This window comes from Dunckerocampus dactyliophorus, chromosome 1 (assembly GCF_027744805.1).
Source record: "Dunckerocampus dactyliophorus isolate RoL2022-P2 chromosome 1, RoL_Ddac_1.1, whole genome shotgun sequence".
Taxonomy (NCBI): Eukaryota; Metazoa; Chordata; class Actinopteri; order Syngnathiformes; family Syngnathidae; genus Dunckerocampus; species Dunckerocampus dactyliophorus.
Genome location: NC_072819.1, coordinates 25636577 through 25657172, shown reverse-complemented (window position 1 = coordinate 25657172; position 20596 = coordinate 25636577). Strand labels below are relative to the sequence as shown.

The 20596-nt window shown below is 41.8% G+C and overlaps 1 protein-coding gene across 3 annotated transcripts in view; it reads left to right on the top strand.

Annotated features, from left to right (window-relative positions):
* Nucleotides 1–433: 433 nt before the first annotated feature.
* Nucleotides 434–20596, top strand: part of espn (espin) — a 48088-nt gene continuing 27925 nt past the window's right edge. For all 3 annotated transcript variants that reach the window (XM_054781749.1, XM_054781757.1, XM_054781740.1), the window contains exons 1-7: nt 434–1093; nt 2559–2752; nt 14427–14613; nt 14721–14903; nt 15175–15306; nt 16911–17175; nt 17604–17881. In XM_054781749.1, coding sequence (XP_054637724.1) covers nt 794–1093; nt 2559–2752; nt 14427–14613; nt 14721–14903; nt 15175–15306; nt 16911–17175; nt 17604–17881 — 1539 coding nt within the window. In that variant the 5' untranslated portion in view covers nt 434–793. The remainder of the gene's footprint in view (nt 1094–2558; nt 2753–14426; nt 14614–14720; nt 14904–15174; nt 15307–16910; nt 17176–17603; nt 17882–20596) is intronic.

Here is a 20596-nt window from a genome sequence, read left to right as displayed (position 1 = left end):
TTATATCTTTGAACACACAGAAAAGAGAAAGACGTGTGTTCATGTTTAATATAAAGATTGTGGATGATGGGTTTCCTTTAAATGCATGAACCGCTGCTTCTTGTACAGTATATGGAGGATGTGATGTCATGTAAACAGACCACCAGGTGGCCCTCTCCCGTGTAAAATATACCTGCTGTGACCTTGTTTACACAGCCTACCTGTATAATATTACATGAATTGCAGCGGGGTGGGTTTCAAACTAGCCTTCCGTTTCCTCCAATCATGTGATATATTTATGGGTATATAGTGTTGCACAATGAATTCTTAACCCCTCACAATTATAGGGCAACGGTATTCGCACTGGCCCTTTAACTTGTGAGCCGATTTTCAGAAAAGCAACCACCTATAACAGGCTCAGCGATCCTCCCCCTGATGGATTATTTAACAGGCGCTGAGTCCCATGTCGCCATCTGCCAGAGAAGGAACAATACTCTCTGAAGCACAAGATACGACGTAGTTATTGGAAAACAAACTGGCTGAAGGAATACATTACTCTAAAATAGTGAGTGGGCTGCAGGGCGCAACAGGTGTCCTTCTTCCATCCTGCAGAAAGTTGGGCGGAAAGGACGCGGGTTAGTTTATCATTGAAATGACTTGCTGTTGTGCATCATGGCTCCAGAGAGAAATTTAGTCCTAAATGTAATGAACTGTGCTCTCCAAATGCTGAGTGGATCTTCACGGTGAACGCTCGGATTTAAGTGCACCGGAGGTGGGAAAGGGGGGCGGTGTGGTCGTCCAGCCAGTAGCAGTCATGGTGGTCGAAGGAGAGCGGACGTTGCTGGCTGCAAGGCAGGGGGACCTGCAAACTCTCAAAGTGCAATTAGCTGCAAAGGTGCTAACCAGAGACGTGAAGGATGCGCTAGGGGCCTCTCCGGCCCACCACGCTGCCCGGGCGGGCAAACTGGCTTGTCTGCGGTTCCTTGTGGAGGAGGCCGGGCTGCCGGGTCACTGTCTGGCCAACAATGGGGCAAGTCCGGCACACGACGCAGCAGCCACTGGCAACCTGGCATGCTTACAGTGGCTGCTGACCCAGGGTGGATGTCGGCCAGAGGTGAGGAAATGAGAGGAAGCATTATCAGCTCCTCTCTGTGTAATTTTCACACTTTGCACAAAACAAAAATCTAATAGTATCAACTTTTATAAGTACCCTAATTATGTGTTAAGGTGCATGCGTTGACATTGTCAAAACGAACTCTCGTGTGTCTACGTTGCTAGTGCGGTTTGTTTGGTCAAGTGTGAATGCGATTATCCGAACTGTGGTGCACCAAACAAGTCAAGTGAGGCTTGCAAGTTAACTCTGGTGCGATGCGATTCAGTTGAGCTCAAATGTGGGTTCAAACGCTACACGGACCAGTGTTATAATGACAGCAAAATGCATGCAGAAAATAGTAATATGTAAGATAAAATGCATTGTAAGTGCTGTCTCTGCCCTCTCTCTCTGTGTGTGTGTGTGTGTGTGTGTGTGTGTGTGTGTGTGTGTGTGTGTGACAACAGCTCTTTTTAAAAGTATATTTTAGCAGCTTCAAATCTAAGAGTAAATGGAGCATAATATTAAAATAACCTATGTACGATATTCAACCCAGTTGACAGCATTTTGCTTTGGATTATTTGATTTTCGTCACATTAATATGTCACAAAAGCTGCCCAGTTTAGTCCTTACTTTAAGCATATGTTCTTTACTGTACAGCCTTTGGACCAAGAACAAAAACACCAGTGTGAACGCTAAGCAAGGCGCACCAAAGTGCGTACCAAATATCTTTTAAAAAATTCCTGGTCCAGACAGAGTACCAAACAACAAGTGTGAACACAGCCTGGGGTGAGATATTTGGACACATTCAATCTGGACTGATTGGACTTAGAATGTAGAAATAATTTGATGCCTTGCCCTACACATTGCCAAAGTAGACTGGATGACTAGCACTAAATTAAAATGTTGAATGAAACTGCCAAAATTTCAGTTTAGGGAATTAATTTCCTACAATTTCCCTATTAAAGCCTTTGTGTACTTACTTCATAGCTGGTTTCCATGTCGATGATGTGGGAAATCTATTTGAACCTTGGTCCTACAGCACGTGTGATTTGGTTAATCACACATATATTAAGAGGAAAGGGCCTGATCAATCACATAAACCTTCACATGATAGTCCAAGCGTATTTGACATGCAAGTGTTAAAATTTAGTTGTATTCATGTCGTTAGGATTTTCTTCCTTTCGCCAATAAGGTACATTTTGTATAAGGTACATCTTTAACACATAAAATGTATTTTTGAAAGGAAACATCTAGTTTTAGTGTTGGTGTGTGTACACCCTCCAGATTACCTATGGGCAATTTACTGTATCTGTAAGAACTTGTTGTTTTTGGCTTCATATCTTTGACCTTTCAGATTATTTCTGCCTACGCTCATTAATCCTGTCGTGTGACTGCAGTAATAGCTGTAAAATTTGTAGAATTTAGGAGTGTTTGAATAGACAACTCAGCCCAAAGCCCTAAAATTGACCACTATTTTTGGTTGCAGGATAAGGACAGTTCTGGCGCCACTGTTCTCCATCTTGCCTCGCGCTTCAGTCATCACGAGATCACCGACTGGCTGCTCAAGAGTGGCGAGACGGATCCTGGGGCTCCTACCGACACAGGTGCCCGACCTGTTCACTACGCCGCTGCCAAGGGAGACTTGTCCTCGCTCCGACTGTTACTGGGGCACAGCCCAAAGTAAGAACAACAAGATGGGTTTATCCCAGCAGGAGGGGAGGTTGATAAGATCTGTTGTCTGTCTTTTATGTCTCTCAAAACCGTAGCGGTCAGTGTCACTTCTATGTTCGATGAGCTTTTGTCATGTGGATCTTTTCCTTTTTACCCTTTCTCACAGTGATGCAAGTTTATAACTTCTGCAGGATTCATGTTGAACACAAACTACGTACTTTAAAACATACATTATGCCACACCACACGATAGGCTCTTATCCAAATACATTCCTGATCAAAATTTTAAGACCAGCTGAAAAATTGCAAGATTTTACACTGTTGGATCTTATGGAGGTTAGAGATTCAAAATGCAAAAAAAAGGAAATGGGAGTGAGACTAAAAAAAATGAGTAAACAATTTATTGCAAACCATTAAACTGAATTAGTGTTCATGAGCTGATCAAAAGTTTAAGACCACAGCATTTAAAGGCCAAACACTTGGCAAAAATGTGGATTCAGTGTCATTTGTCCGGAATGTTGGTCAACCTTTCATCTGTTCAGATTTTGATTTCAAATTTTTCCCATACAAAACAACAGCGAGAGAAATAATCCATTCCACGATCACAGTGCTGCCATCATAAAACTTGAATTACCTGTACAAGCAATGTATTATCTAGCATTGTAACAGTCATACAAGTGTACATTTCTTTTATATTCTTAATATTTCTTATGTTCTTAATATTAAGACCAAAACACAATATAAAACTCAAGTTGTAACTTGGCAAATGACGGTGGTGTAATGTAAAGTCATATGTTTAACCTTCTTTCACATTTCACCTTTTAACACTCTGTGGTCATACAAGTGTGAAACTCAGTTTCAAACCCATTTTTACCTTTATAATAAATAAATTGGAGGCTAATTAGTGAGCTCGGTATATTGCTATGCTTAAAGCACCCCATCCCATAGCCTGCGTATAAGTGGTGCGCATTGTGATTGAAACAAAGGTAGCAGTTGTGTCGGGGTGTACGTTTGTGTATGCCAGATTCATTTCAGACTGGCATGAATATATCAATCAAATGACAAACGTCATAGTGACGACGGATGATAGGCTGATGTCCATCACTTTTTAAATGCCATGCGCGATCGATCCACATTATTTTCCCAATTACTTTTCCCAGTGGTAACAGTTATTATGTCTAATTATTGTTTATCATGTCAACTATATTAGGTAATACAAGTATAAAGGTGACTATAGGGGTGTTAATTCATGCTTACGGGGCTCTAACAATGTTAAAAAAGTTTTAGGTTTTCTATGCTCTAACTATGAAAATATTACATTTATTAATATTGAATCCTATCCATCCATCCGTCCATCTTCTTCCGCTTATCCGAGGTCGGGTCACGGAGGGCAGCAGCCTAATTAGGGAAGCCCAGACTTCTCTCTCTCCCTGGCTACTTCGATCCAGTGGATTCCGAGGTGTTCCCAGTTCAGTTGAGAGACAGTCTCTCCAATGTGACCTGGGTCTTCCCTGAGGCCTCCTACTTGTCGGACGTGCCCGGACATGTCCGGGAGGCAACCTGACTAGATGCCCGAGCCACCTCATCTGCCTCTTCTAAATGCAGATGAGCAGCGGTTTTACTTTGAGCTTCTCCCGGATGACAGTGCTTCTCATCTTATCTCTGAGGGAGAGCCCAGCCACCCTAAGGAGTGTCCTTTCAGTTACTACCCAAAGCTCATGACCATAGCATGGCAGCCCTGGCGGAGTCCAACCCTCACTAGAAACGAGTCTGACTTATTGCTGTCAATGGGGACCAAGCTTTGACACCGATCATACAAGGAACGAATCGCTTGAATTAGGTGGTCCAGTACCCCATACGCCCGGAGTACTCCCCACGGGATTCCTCAAGAAACATGGTAGAATGTCTTCTCCATGTCCAGAAAGCTATGTGGGCTGGTTGGGCAAACTCCCCTGCACCCTCAAGGATATTGAATCCTTCTTATTGCGGTCAGGTCTATAACCAATTAACCGTGATAAACGAGGGACGACTGTATTACGTTCCAGAGTGTTGCACAAAACACAAAATGTGCATAGTTAATCTTTGGATGGTCGCTGATATGGGTCTATTGTGATACACTAGGTCAGGGGTCACCAACGTTTTTCCTTGTGAGAGCTACTTTTACAAAATGAAAATGGCCAGGAGCTACTCATTTTTGTAACATTTATTTTCAGAGCTTATTTTAAACCCAAACAAAGCGAATATGCTTGTTTTACCAGAACATTAACAAAATGCTGGTGTCCACAACTCACATTTTGTATTTCAGAATGCATTTTATTCTACTGTTCTCTCATTATTAACTGAAAACCTGAATGAAAAGCAGGCTTGTGGGCACCTCATGTGGTCGTGGGGGGCTCCCTGGTGCCCGCGGGCACCACGTTGGTGACCCCTGCACTAGGTCATACACAATAGCTATCCACTTGTGGAATACTATACAGTAAGTGTTGCAAGAAAAAAAGCCCTAGAAAAACAATGAACAAAGCAAAAGACATGCCAGAAGTTGATCCTGTGATGCTCGCTGATCTTTGGTCTTGTTAGTTATGCTGAGGTCTCATGTGACAGGCCGACATCTTGTGTTATGTCTTGCAAATTAGGGGTTCGATTCCACTGCAGGCTGCAGTGAAGAGTAATGTTTAAGATGTGATTATGCCATCTCCATCGGTAACCGATATTACATATTACACCTAAATGGCAGCATGCTGACGCTCTTGATCATTGGTTATACCTACAGTAGTGCTTCTTCAATAGTGGGGCACACCCCTTTGGGGGGCAGGACACAAGGGGCTGAGGGGACTTGTTGTTCTGCTTCCGCTAACATTTGATCTCGACATGCTAGGTCAGCAGACAGATAAAGTTATCAATAAAGAGTCACGTTGTGTTCCATTTCAGAGCCTTTATTTTGAAAACTCAGCATACCAGAAAAAAGCATGTAAATTATGATTTACTTATGATACTAGGGGTGGCACGAGATTAAAACATGATAATTCTTGTTTAAGAGTTGAAGTCTCACGGGCACAGTGCAGCCAGAAAGACGCCTATCAGACGGTGAGCTATGGCTTCGCCACTGTCAATGATGATACACGTAATATGGAAGAGGCAGTGTGCGAGGCAGGATTGGGACTGCACATTAAGTCCTTTGCGCACATTCTAAACTTTGCAATTCAGTCCAAGCAGAAGCTGTAGTAATTCTATACTTGATCAAACTTAAGATTTGTCAGATCAAAACATGATCGCTGCATATGAGTTCTATCAAAACGTCATCCAAGATCTATTTTGGAAATTCGGTACTTCCTGGTTTGGCACTCTTAGCATCATGGGAACTGTAGCTCTTTTAGCGTAAACATAAAACTAATCTACTGCAATCTGTTTTACATGTGATCTTTTCATAACTACACAACATAAATGCTTCGCAGTAGCAACTACAGCTGCCGTCATTATTCTAATTTTTATAATTTTGTTCGTTTAGTTTTTGTTTTTATTTCAATTTGTGGAAAGAAGTTCAACAGTTAAAAGCATCATGCTTAGGTCATGCATGAAAAGTTATTTAAAACAGTTTGTCCAGTCTTCCATTTTGTCATTGTAGTTTTCTTAAAAGTTATGTTCAAATATGGTCTTGTCTTGTGAACTGAGTGTGAATGATTGTTTGTCTATATGTGCCCTGCGATTGGCTGGCAACCAGTCCAGGGTGCACCCTGCCTCTCGCCCAAAGTCCGCTGGGATAGGCTCCAGCACACCCTAGTGAGGATAAGCGGTGTAGAAAATGGATGGATGGGAACCTAACTTGCAGATGCTCCCTCAGCTTGTTTTATTAATCTATTTTACTAATCAGGTGATTGTATGCAGAATGCATACATTTCTGTTATTATTGAGAACCACTGACCTGCAGTATAAGTAACATAATACAAGAGAGTTTTAAATTAGTAATAGTTGCATTGTATCGATGCAGGAGTACTGTAGAAAGCTAAATTGTTAACATTCCTTTTCTCAGAGTCGATTCTGCTGCTGTACTTGGTAAACAAGTCAGGGGTGTTGCAAAAACACGAGAGTGAATGAGCTTTGGGGCTCATACTGTCTAATGTACTTTATTGTCTGGCCCTGGCCAGGAGTGAGCTGAACTTTGCTTTGGAGATACCATTGTTGCAATCTAACTACTTCAATCCTTTTGAGGGAAATAAAAACCTCTTAGAGATTTACTTCTTGGAAAAAAAAGTTGCAACTTCCATGTGCTAGTTATGTAACTTAGCTAGACATACTTCAATGTACAACCCTCTCGTTTCAGCAACTATTTATATCTTCTCACGGGACAATACTATCAAAGTGAAACGTGAATTTACTTTAAGAGTAGTCAGTGTACAGATTTTACAGCAGTATATATTTATATCCACTGAAAATAAATAAACACACATCATTTATTGTTGAAATAGCTGGCAGCACAAGTGAGTACACCTCGCAATAAACACAGTATGTCCAAATTGTGTCCAAATATTTTGTTACCTTGCACTGCCTTAATCCGTTTGGTACTCACTTATTTATTAGGCAATAATGACTGCATGTCATTGTCTGAGGTTAGTAAATATATATGCTATAAAAGCTGTATACTGACTGCTCTAAAGTATAGTCAAGTTTCATTTCTGAAGTATTGTACCTTGAGAAGATATGTTGTAATAAAAATGGTTGCTGACATGTGAGGGGTGTACTCACTTTTGTGAGATACTGTCCCTGGACAACTGTGTTAGAATAATTGTCTATCACACCTAAAGGAAGAGAACACCTAAATTGTAGAAAACAATTGTGTTGGACCTGAGAAATGGCACAACTCACAACCTCTGATTTGATGGGGCTGTCCAATTTAGTTCATATGCATTGGATCTAATATATCAAGATGCACTGTGTGATTACCACTTTATGGTCGCTGTCCCTAATCAGTGCCGAGTCAGACCTGACCATGGTTTGCAAAGATAACACTTGCCTAAGTGGACTGAATGATTGCCATGGGGACATTGGCACCACATTAGGGAGGTCATACTAGACAGACAGACAAAACTCATCACAGCACAAATCAACACAGCCAACTTGTCCCAATCAGTGGCCGGGTCATTTGCGGTTCAGTGGGGCTCGGGTCACAACAGTACACACGCGCCCCTTTCAGTCAGCTTACAGCAAAAACATCAGAGCAGTCTTGCTTTGAAAAAAGAGGGCAGACTTGGAAGGAACAAAGCTCCTGTATTTGGGCTGTTCTTACAAAGCTTGTACAAAACTATGTGAAGGCAGAGAGGACTATTAATGCATTTATAGCAATTATGGATGCAGAGGGTAACAATAATACAGTATACAAGTGCTTAAACATGGCGATATTGCATATCCATGATGACCAACTACTGGTGACAAACTGCAATAAAATGTGATGAATTTAAAACATTTGCAATACAAAACTCATTAAATTATTTCTCGAATTGATTATAAATTTGAATAAATAAATCCCATCAATTCTACAAGCCGCTTCGATATTTTGTAAATGGCACCCAAGGCAAGTGCATAGCTGTTGAAAATTTAATGAGCCCCATGGACACAGTAGGTCCCTGATAGCCAGGCCCCATTCACTGCTCTCCCCCAGCCCCTCCCACTCTTGCTGTTTGCCACCATCTCCACAGCGACACATAGTAGCGCCAACCAGCGATAAGATAATGAAGAAAACAAATACGTTTGAATGGCCAAGGCATCACTGGGCCCGCCGGCATTGTTTGTCATGGAACTTTGCAGCAGGGAGATAAGCATTCTTGTCTCAGGATTTATTACAAGAGCCAAATTTGTCGCCATGAGGTTTAAGAGGCAATTGGATGTTTTTTTTTTTTTTTGTTGTTCTCGTTGAAAAATCGCAAGGACAACATGATCCCAGTGTTACATCATCAGTTTAATACCTAGCACCATAATGACACAAAACAAACCAGTGCACTGAGCTCATAATGTATACCGTACATTAACAACATGTTCAGTTCGCTGGCGGTGGGACATAAAGTTGATGTGCTGATTTAGTAAGATATAACAACAAATAAACACTGGAACATTACCACCCAATAACTCTTGTTGACCTACAGTATTTAGACGTGTCAAGTTTTTTAATCAGTTCGCAACATTTATTGAGTACAGTAATGGACAATCTTCCCTGTTTGGGCACATATTGCTGCTGCTGAATTGTTTCAACCCATGTTTTATTAGTGCATCAAAGAAAGTTCAATTACCGGTAATCATTCTGTGAAACATTTGTTACCTTCGCCAAGCATATAAGGCAAGAAGCAATGTTGATTGTCAACTGGTGGTTGTTGGTTTATTAGTGAGTAGGATTACACTAAAACATTTTTTTTCATGTTAATGTTCCATCTAGCCTTTATTAACATTTGAGTCTTGGCAGTGATCGTCAGTCTATTCATTCTAGTTGAAAACTGCTTTGTTATTCCTAACATGGCCGAAGATGCTCATCCATTTCACTTTGGAGTCTGTATTTTACATGAGTATCAGGTTGACAACTCTCAACACCCAAATTGCATGCATTTCTGTGGAAAATTCTGTTATCAGTCAATGGACATTTGCAAAACTCACTTTTGCCTGTAGGTATTTGACTTAAACTGAAAAGATTCTGATTCCAAATACAATTTACAAGTTCTTGATGAATTTGTTTGTATTGCCATGACAAAATATCGATGGGTGAAGAGCTGTAGAGTTTGCTAGAGATGGCCAATTATATTTTATTGCTCTATCGATGTTTGAGACAGATGCTTGTGTGTACATTTCTACAGAACTCAAAATTATTGCAAAGTTCTATTCAATCACTCAGTCCGTCTTTTTTACAGCCGTGTGGTAGAACCGATGCAACACCAAATTCCAAAAAAAACAGCGGGCTCACAAGCTGGAAGTCTACTGATAGGTTCTTGTACAATAGACACCACATGAGGCACTATAGTGATAGATATATTACAATCTGTTTGCGGACTACAGTTGGGGTAAACCATAATTTAGAAAGACTCACATGCAATCAGTCCATTTCCATAACGGGATATAAAATACTAATAAAGCTTAATGTTTTTTTATTAAATACGCAGGACACCTAGAGTATTGTTTTGTCTCACATTTGTCCCTTGCTTACGTAGACAGGAAAAGCCATTAAGAAAGTAACAATCCTATATCAGTTAAACTGACCATTAGTATGACACCACTACCTTGGAAAACGACTGGGGTAAAACTACTAATTTTTCTGCTTTGAGTTGCCTCTTGTGGTGTGTCACAGAAGGCAAACCCTTTTTCTCAGCGCTTTGAAATCCAAATCTGTTTAAAAGCACTTCTTGAGTGGTGAGAGTCAAGTTCATTTCATTTCACCGTAACAGCAAAAAGTGGCCAATTAGAATTATTCTTATCATGCTCTTATTGTAAATCACTCTCTCAAGATTTGGCATATTTATAAAAAACATTTTTTTTCTACTTTCCTAGCCTTGTTGTGTAAGCAATTTCATCTCTCTTTTATAACACTTGTGAATAATTAAACTGTCTGCTCACTTCCTGATGACAGAATTGCACTAAGCCTCATTCTCTCATTTTGAAATATTAAAGAGGTTGCTGTTTGTATGTGCAACTTTTCCCTAAACAAAGACATAACGTGTCACGACACAATAATTTTGGAAGCAGGCAGGTTCTTTTATCAATGGTTGTGAAGTAATCTATTCTCAGAAGGCTAGGCCAAAATAGTACATGAGTAATCATAAGCAGCCTTGTGTATTACATTTAGACCAGCACACACACTAATCCACATGTAGCTTTAATGTGAGGTCTTTAGTCAGTAGAGCATTCATTGGCCTATCAAGGGAAAGCTTGGCTGGGTCAGGTTCGCCTCTACGGGAGTCGAGCCCCGCCTTTCATTTTCTTCACCTTGTCTGTGGCTAGTCATCACGTACTCGGGCCACCTTCACCAGTGGCAACCCTTGGTTAAGCACAAAGCCAGTCTGGCAAGGCCATTGGAGTGATAATCCTCTTAGGAGACTCATTGCTCATTTGTCAGTGGCCAGATAAAGCACAACTTTATAGGATTTAGTGGGGAAGTTCCCCGTCACTCCCTGACCTCCCCATGCAGGACAAGGAGAGGTAGCTACACCATGGGATTTTGTTTGGGATGCCTTGGAACATAAAGGGACCAGGATTTGGCCTTGCACTGAAAATAGATGAACATTAACAGCGGCCAACTGCATGGTATACCAACATTGCTCCGTTCCTTCAGATAATAGCTGCACTCACAAATATGGTAATGGTAATGGTTCAATTTATTTGAACATACATACGTGTTACTTTGAAATACATCACATCACAAATTACGATTGCACATGTCCAAAAGGAGTAGGAAGAAACAAAGCTTATTAAATCCTACCCCTCTCCGTTTCACATTAACTGCTAACATATTTGTTCACTTCCTAGTCAACATGTACCCTTTACCAATTCTGAAATAACATAAGAAAATGATACAGCAGTATAACAATGTGTTACAATAAAGTTTGTAAATCAATATAAACACATCATATAGCATTCATAATAAATAAAAAAATACCTAATAATATATGCTGGCAGTGGCTCAGGAGGTAGAGCAGGTCATTCAACGGAAGGTTGGCGGTTTGATCCTCGCTCTTCCACCCAGTCACTGTTGTTGTGCCCCTGGGCAAGACACTTCACCCACCTTGCCTCCAGTGTTGCCAACACTGGTGTATGAATGTAAATGAATGTCTGGTGGTTGGAGAGGCCGTGGGCATGAATTGGCAGCCACGTCTCCGTCAGACTACCCCACGTAGATTACCACCACCAGTGGGTTCACTTCATGGTTCACTTCATTGTGAAACACTTTGGGTGCCTTGAAAAGTGGTATATAAAATCTATATAAAATATATTATGAAGGTCAGACCTGAAATGTTGTAAACATCCATCTTCTATGCCACTTATCCTCACTAGAGTTGCGGGCATGCTGGCGCCTATCCCAGCTGACGCCAGCCAATTGCAGACAAACAATCATTCACTCTCACATTCATACCTATGGACAGTTTAGTCGCCAATTACTCTAACATGCATGTTTTTGAAATTTTTTGTTTTTTGGAATGTGGGAGGAAACCGGAGTACCCGGAGAAAACCCACGCACGGAGAGAACATGTAAACTCCACATAAACGGAGATTCGAACCCAGATCTTCCCAGTCTCCTGACTGTGTGACCAACATGCTAACCACTAGGCCACCATGCAGCTGTTGTAAACATATAAAATACAATAGAATACAATACAATAAGCTTTTATTGGTCCCACAATGGGGAAATTTGGGAAACGGTACAATCCGGTCCAGTTGCGAACGTGTAAAAAAAAGTTCTCTCACACCGGCTGATTATGACTTCATGTCTAGAGATGGTCCATCCATCTTCCTTAGGGTTAGTAACACAAACTGTAATGAGTTGAGTAAGTGACTAGGCACTAAAAGAAAAATGCCCGCCTTTGTTTTTACAAACTGTCAAAACGTTTTGCATTATCATTTGAATCCCATACTCTTCACTGATGCCCTTTAGGCTCTAAGAAAGTGTTTTGACACAGAATGACTCGTATGTAGCATCTCATTTCAGATGATTGCGCACTAAAAACGTAGGACAGAACAGTGTTGTCTCCACTCAAACAAACCCATTGAGCACCTTACATGTCAATGATGATGGCAACAGAATCGGAATCAGAAACGTTATTGTCATTGTACAGAGTACAAGGAAAATTACATGCAAAACATTTCAGTGCAACATAGAAGACTAAAAACAAATAAAACCAAATAATACAAAGATTTTTTTTTAAAGAGAGTATTAAAACTGTAAAAGCTTCCCTGACTTGTATTCTAAAAATTAGCTGCCATTGTATGAATAAATAAATAAATACCGCCCAGTTGTATTAATATTGCACCATGGTTATATTACAAGATTTTACATATGAAATATTGCGCAGGTGGGTTAGGTGCCAAGGAACAGTCATAGATTTATTATTGCTATGCCCTGTGGTATGTGCTGTTTCACAGTCTGGTTGTTTTTGTCTTCAACATCCTATACCTCCTCCCTGAGGGGAGCATTTGGAGAAGGTGGTGTGCAGGGTGAGAAGGGTCCTTCAGGATGCTGCAGGCTTTCCTGGGGCTGTGGCAGCTCCTCCAGGGAGAGAAGAGTGCAGCCTGTGATTTTTTGGGCTGTGTTGATGAGCCTCTGTAGAGCTGTCTTTTTTCCCGAGCAGTGCAGCTGACATACCACACGGATGCGGTATGTCAGTATACTCTCAATGGAGCACCTGTAGAATGACACCAGCAGCTCCTTGGCAAGGGCGTTGCTGTTCAAAACCCTCAGGAAGTGTAGTCGCTGCTGGGTCTTCTTGATCAGCGTGGTGGTATTGGTTTTCCAGGTGAGGTCTCCATTATGGTGCAAGCCCAGGAATTTAAAAGTAGAGACCCTCTCCACACAGTTCCCGTTGATGTATAAGAGCAGAGGGTCAGGTCTGCCTGAAATCCACAATTATTTATTTTGTTTTTGTGGTGTTGTGGACCAGGTTATTGTTTCTGCACCATAACAACAGTGTTTCCACCTCGTTCCTGTCTCATCAGTCTCATCTCCTCCTGTGATGAGTCCGACCACTGTCGTTTCATCTGCATACTTCACGATGTAGTTGCTGGTGTGGGGTGGGGGGGTGCAGTCTTGTGTGTAGAGAGTGAACAGCAAAGGACTCATCACACCTCCCTGAGAGGAGCCGGTGTTGAGGCTGAGTACTGAGGAGAGGTGAGGCCCCACTTTCACTCTCTGTGTGTGGTGACTGAGGAAGTCCTTGATCCAAAGGCAGGTGGAATGTGGCAGACCGAGGTTGTTAAGTTTTGTTACCAGCCAGTTCTGGATGATGGTATTGAATGCCAAGCTGAAGTCTGGCATAACTGTCCTTGCGTTCAAGGTGGGTCAGGGTGGTGTGAGGGACTGTTGCTATGGCATCCGCTGTTGACCCGTTAGCAATGAAGACTATGCTGATATAAGCGTTGACATTTTAACAGTATAATGGAGGTAAATGAATGTGCGAAAGCCTGCCTTGCATTATTATGATGTGATGATGATTATTACAACGATAAACATGATGTTGATTATACTGCACTGTCCAATCGGCTTCCTTTAAGAGGACAGTTAGCAGCATTACAAAAACATTGTGGGGCCTATCTGTGCACAAACAAATACTAGATGGTGCTCCGATAAAATCTGATGTTGTTGTAACAGTTGTGCAGGACAAAGACAGTTGGTCTGGAAGCCTCAAAGCCACTGAGACATACTGTAAGTCTCATGGCAAAACTGTAAACCACCTCATACTTGGTTACTGTTCGCAGTTATCACAATAGCCAGCAACTGAACTCTTTGAACCAGTGTGGTTCGCATGAAGTAGATTGACTGACTGATTCATGTAAGTTAAAAAGCTTAAACCATTAGGCCCGGATTAACATTACCATTGTTCCTGTCCAATGGATAAAAATAGGACTGGTTGCAACATCCTGTACATGCGCCAGCTTTACAATCTTGTCAAGTGCGCGAGTATCTTATTTAGTATCCTTTTTTTATGTTGTTTGCTCCCGTATAGTTTTGTCAACTCCCAAACTAAGAATGGTGCCACACCGCTCTACCTGGCTTGTCAGGAGGGCCATTTGGAGGTCATCCAGTACCTGGTCAAAGACTGTGGAGCTGATCCACTCATAAGGGCCAATGATGGGATGACACCCCTGCATGCTGCTTCCCAAATGGGCCACAACACTGTCATTGTCTGGCTGGTATGGAACAAGCCATGTCTCCTTTGGATGCAGTGGTCCAAATATTATGACAAAATGCATATTTTAAGGTCAAGAGTTTTGTGTATTTTCCACAACTGTTTATGCAGATGAGTTTCACAGAGATCAGCCTGATGGACAAGGACAGCGACGGGGCCACAGCCATGCACTTTGCTGCCAGTCGCGGTCATGCAAAGGTACTCAGCTGGTTGCTGCTGCACGGGGGTGAGATAGTCACGGACAACTGGGGCGGGTCCCCTCTTCATGACGCTGCAGAGAACGGTGAACTGGAGGTGAACATTTCTTACTTTTCCTCATGTAATCATCACCAATATGGGATCTAAAAGTCTAAGGGTGCATTTATGGAACTACAGGTCTTAACACTGGAACACATAATACATACTACAGAGAAGAGTGAGACTGAGGGGAGTAATGTTATAAGATTTATGCCCTGCTATTCATTCATTCATTAATGTTCTCAGCCAACCAGTCATATCATTTGTTACTGAATGCTTTACATGTGCACTGTACTAACGTATGTTCTCTGCTCATGTGACTTCTTAGTGCTGTCAGATTCTGGTGGTCAATGGGGTGGATCTGGGCATCAGGGACCAGGATGGTTTCACAGGGGCTGACCTGGCTGAATACAACGGGCACTTCCAATGTGCCAAGTATTTGCGCACTGTCGAGAACATGGTGAGAAATATGAATCGTTCCGATTTCCCTCTCTGCTTTGCATTGCATGTAATGTAAATAATACAGGTATTTTAATAGCATAACGTGCCTTTAAAGCTTAGCATGATACAGCGAGGACTTAATCACTGTCTTCGGTCCTGAACTACATGTCGTAGTCTGCAGTAGATTCCAGCTGCCAAAGCCTGGCATTCTCCCTCTCAAACCTGTGTACATACTGTATGTGTATATTGTCACACTAATTGGTCCGATGGGAATTCTGTGTGTACAAGTCGCAACAAGGGAACATACACAATTTCCATACATCCATTTTTCTATACCGCTTCACCTCATTAGGGTCGCGGGGCTTGCTGGAGACTATCCCAGCTGACTTCGGGCGACAGGCAGGGTGCACCCTGGACTGGTCGCCAGCCAATCGCAGGGCACATATAGACAAACAACCATTCACACTCACATTCATACCTATGGACAATTTAGAGTCACCAATTAACCTAACATGCATGTTTTTGGAATGTGGGAGGAAACTGAAGTACCCGGAGAAAACCCACATACACGGGGAGAACATGCAAACTCCACACATAAATGCCCAAGGAAGAATCGAATCGAGGTCTTCCTAATCTCCAGACTGTTTCTGTGTTGGCCAACATGCTAACCATTGGACCACTGTGCGCAAACGGAGAATATTCAATCATGACATGTCTCATTGTTTGTTCAACGAATGGCACAAACTGCAAAAGTTTGATATAATGTATCCACCATGGCCAAAATGTAGCGTTATAAAACACATGACTCTGCACAATGCCGTAACAAAGTGGCTGTTGCTAAGCCAACATGTCCACATTGCCCCAGCTAATAACTACAGTGATTAATGCTTGACATGCTGTGACTTTGATATGTTAAACCCACTGAAACCCCCAAGTGGACAGTAGAATAATAACTCCTCTGCAATTAGGTGTGTGGGAAACACATTCCCTGTGTACTCAAGGCCATCAGGGGACATTCAGCCAAGTGAATGTGTGATTGGGGAAAAGCAGAGGGGGCCCAAAGGACTTTCTGATCAACCATGAGAGGTTTCATTAGTGTGTAGTAATTAAATGTTGGATATTAAAATAAAGTAGGTCACTTGAATGCTACTGTATGATTAAAGCATGTGGATACAGTCAGGGGTGGGAATGGTGGAGTAACTTGTCATATGATATTGTGAAAGAATTATGAGGTAATCTATGTACTGCATTAAAATTGCAACTACTTTAATGTAAATGAAAAAGCACAAACTTGTACTGTACACATTATGCATATAAATACCAAAGCAATAAATGTAATATGTCCAGAAGTATTTGGATAAGGTTAGTTTTTTTTTATTTTGCATTTTTGCCTTTATACACTAACACAAAATAACTCAAAGCACAGCATTTACTACTTGGGAATTGTAGCCAATTTATGCAGAATATTTCAATTTTTATGGGCTCTTGGACAATTGACTCACAAGGTTAATGCAAAAACTCATGGTCCAGATATTTCTGGACTAACTTTCTGTTAATTAAGTTAAATATGCTTTTGCTGTCGTTCCAGAAAATAACATTTCAATAATGTGTGTCTTTTAACAGAGTGTGGAGCATCGTGTTTTGTCTCGGGACCCCTCACTAGACCTTGAGTACAAGCAACCAGAGAACAAGCAGCCAGATTCTGGGCTCTCGTCCCCAAACACCACCATGCCCCCCGCCAGCCAAGTGGCTCACTTTGACATTAGCTCCCCATCCAGCTCCTTGTCCAACTACGACTCAGCCAACTCCAGCCAGTCTAGCACTGGGGAGAAGAGGAGCAGCTTAACATTGTCCCGAGGCCCACAGCTGAACACAGTGGCACACACAGGTCTCTGTTCCTACTTGTACCAATTATAATCTCCTTACATTTCATCTCCAACTGCTTTCAAGGGTTGCCTTACATGAATTTGAATTCATTCAAAAGTATGCATCAGTCATTCAGTACTGATAGTCTAATAGTGAATTATACAGAATTGAAATCAGAATATCAAGTCTGAGTGGTAGAGCATTTGCTTGTGTATTTTAATGGCTTTAACAACTTTGCAGTAGTTAAGCTTATTTGAAAGTTGCAATATTGGTGCTGCTCTCTAGTGGCCAAATAGCAGCTTGTTGATTCAGGCAAGTCATGAGTCAGTGTTGTGCTTGTTTCACTGAATAGAGTTTTGCTACCATAAGCAAAGAAATTACAATACTGTATAGCTACATAGACTAGGCTTGTAAGTAGATAGCGAAATTTGTTGTTTCCTTTTGTTTCAGGTTCATCAGAGACAACCATTTCTGATATGCAGACATACATGGACATGCTAAACCCAGACATAGACTCTGACAGGCCCAAGAAAGGTCACTCAGATTCTGCTTCGACACCACCGCCGCCACCCACATATCCACCTCCACCTCCACCACATTCTCCCCCGCTCCCTCCTCCACCCCCGGGCTACCCCGCACCAAAGCCCCCGCAGGAGCCGTCGTCGGCTGAGTTTTTGAAGGTGAAAAGCAACCTGCGTCACGTGGAGGGCAACAGCAAAAAGAAAGAGGTAAGGACAGTGACATGCTGTATGGCAACAACACTATTATACTAAAGGAATTAAACATTGGAGAAATATGGACTGTAAGACTGACGGTAGACCTCAGAGAGGACCTGCTCACTCACTATATCTGTTGTAGTTTATCCCCAAAGATGTTTGATGGGGTTTAAAGCCATGTCCACACAAATACAGATATTTTAAAACACATTTTTCTCTGCGTGTTGGCCTGTTGTCCACAAGCAAATGTAGGTATTTGTCCTTAAATACCGAGTTTCTAGAAATCTCCGGCCAGAGTGGAGCTTTTCAAAAACTCCGGCATCAGCGTTTGTGTGTAGACGGGTAAAATTGAGCTTTTTGGTTTGTGTCATAAGAAATATGCAGCATTATCTCATGTTCAGAACATGAAGTTATTGACTTACTGGTGTTGGTTACAGTTTGTGCAGCGGAAGACGCTCCTGAGTGCACCTTAACCATTCACATGTCCTAAGTGTGCTCTGACTTTAAAGATAATGAGAAAGTCATTGTACATCTAATATGTTACTATATTGATGAACAGAGGCGGTTGCTTTTTCAGGCTTCTGATTGGCCAAAATGCGCATGACAGCCGGTGAATGTGTTTTTCATTTTTCTCAAGCTCCACTTGTGTGGATGGAGATTCAACTAGTCAATGAGTCAATCAACTAGTTCCCTATTTTGCCTCAATTTCTAAACGACAACTTAATTTCTCATGTTTGACAGAACCATCAATGATCAATTATTTGATTATTATGCCCACCCTATGTCTCTCCCAACAGTGAAAGACAAGCACGTAGATGACATAAGGGATTATGCACTAAGTAAGATACGAACACATGCTATCTTTAGCGCTGTTGACACATTTTTGATGTAAAGCAATGTTTGTGATACTTTTGTCACTAGCTGCCATCTCCACTAGTGCCTCATCATTTGGGCTATTGCCCTTGTGTAACAGTGGCCACAATGATGTTATTGTGTTAGTATGGCTCACAAGGCTAACGAAGATACTCATTACTGAGGCGAGCCTCGCAGCTGACACACTGCGCTTGCTGTGATGGGTTTGAACTTCATTCCGGTAATTAATCTGGCCATGGATCACTCAAATGTGTGCTTAAAGCCGTGACAAGAAGGCACAACTTAAAATCAGCATCAACATTAGTTCTAACACTACGACTGCATCTGTGAAATACATTGATATACTGGTTGTTGTGATAAATTGCCTTGTATTTTATTGCTTTGGGAAAATTCTAATTACAATGAAGGCAACTTATCAGAAGGGAACCCAGGACCAATTATATGATGAAGGTTGTTTCACCTAATGTAGATCATGCGGATTACAAGTGCTGTAATCAAAGACTGGCTGATTAAATTATAGTGGTTGGATCTTGAAGTACAATTTCTAATATAGACAATGTCTGCATCAGTTTGGCTGCAGTGCACAAGTCATCAGCAGAAAATACTTTCGGACAAGACAGAATCAAGACAGACAAGACAGATCGCTCCATGCAAATGAAGTTATTGTTAGCCAATGTCAGTTCTGTGCTAGCGAAAGTATCCTGTCTCCTGGGTGAGCTGTGTGTGAGCGTGTGCGTGTGTGTACACCATGCAGTCATGTGGGGAAGAGCATTTTAATTAGTGCGTCTCCTTCTCCTTTCTTTACCCAGAAGACCAGCCGAGTCGAGTCCTCATTAACAATTTAACCTGAGCCTCTCCTTGGGACTGCACGTACACACATACACCTAACTTGAGCGTGGACAATAAACAGTTGCAAAAACTATTTACCCTGGGCGCTATAGAAACAGAACACTGAGGTCATCCAGGTGATCACCTGCTGTTGGGAGCTTTAGTCACCTCATTTGCATTGACTCAACTGTTTTGTGTGAATCACGCACACAAATTACTCTTTTGCCTGTCAAGTGTTCAGATCTATACTCCACAATTGATGGACTTTGAGTGACTGAATAGGACTGTTTTCTCAGACTGAAGTCTACATGATTATCTTTGCCATTGGGAAAGGGCGCATCTGGGTCTTTGTGCTTTACATAACTGGGCAGGTGGGCGCGTGGTTGGAGTGTAGGCCAATGGTGACATCATCGCTTACTGGAAGGCTGGCCCTTTAGGTTATTGATGAGGCCTTGTGAGTAAAGTGAGAGGGCAGGTAGAGTGACAGGTGTAGAGAAGAGGTGATGCTCTAGATCTGGTGACAGCTACTCTGTGTGCTCTGCTGGGCTTCGTGGACGAGGCTCTGTGGAGACTGCAGGAAAGCTCCAGGAGACATTAAACGTCAAGGTAAGGTATTAAGGAGTGCATTGACAGGGGTGATGCGGTGTCGTGACACTTTTTTATTATATTTGCCTGTCATTATTAGTAGATAAAGCAACTTTATATCCAGTATGTTGCAATGTTGGTCAGAATGTTTAAGTGCTATTCTTAAACACACCCCATGGTTGTTGTCAGGAATGGTGGCTTGTACTTTGACAATAAAACTATCTACTATACGACAACAGGGGTAAAACCACAAGCAAATACGCTTTATACAGCTACTGCGACCAGGCTAAACGTTTATAAAAACACTTATACAGTACAATACTACATACAATAGTGACTTTAGGGGAAATCTATATCATGAAAAGGAAGTCTGCAGGTGTGTACATAAGTCTGAAACGCTTTGCTATTGTTGTTGTCCCATCTCTCTTGGGGGTGCTAATC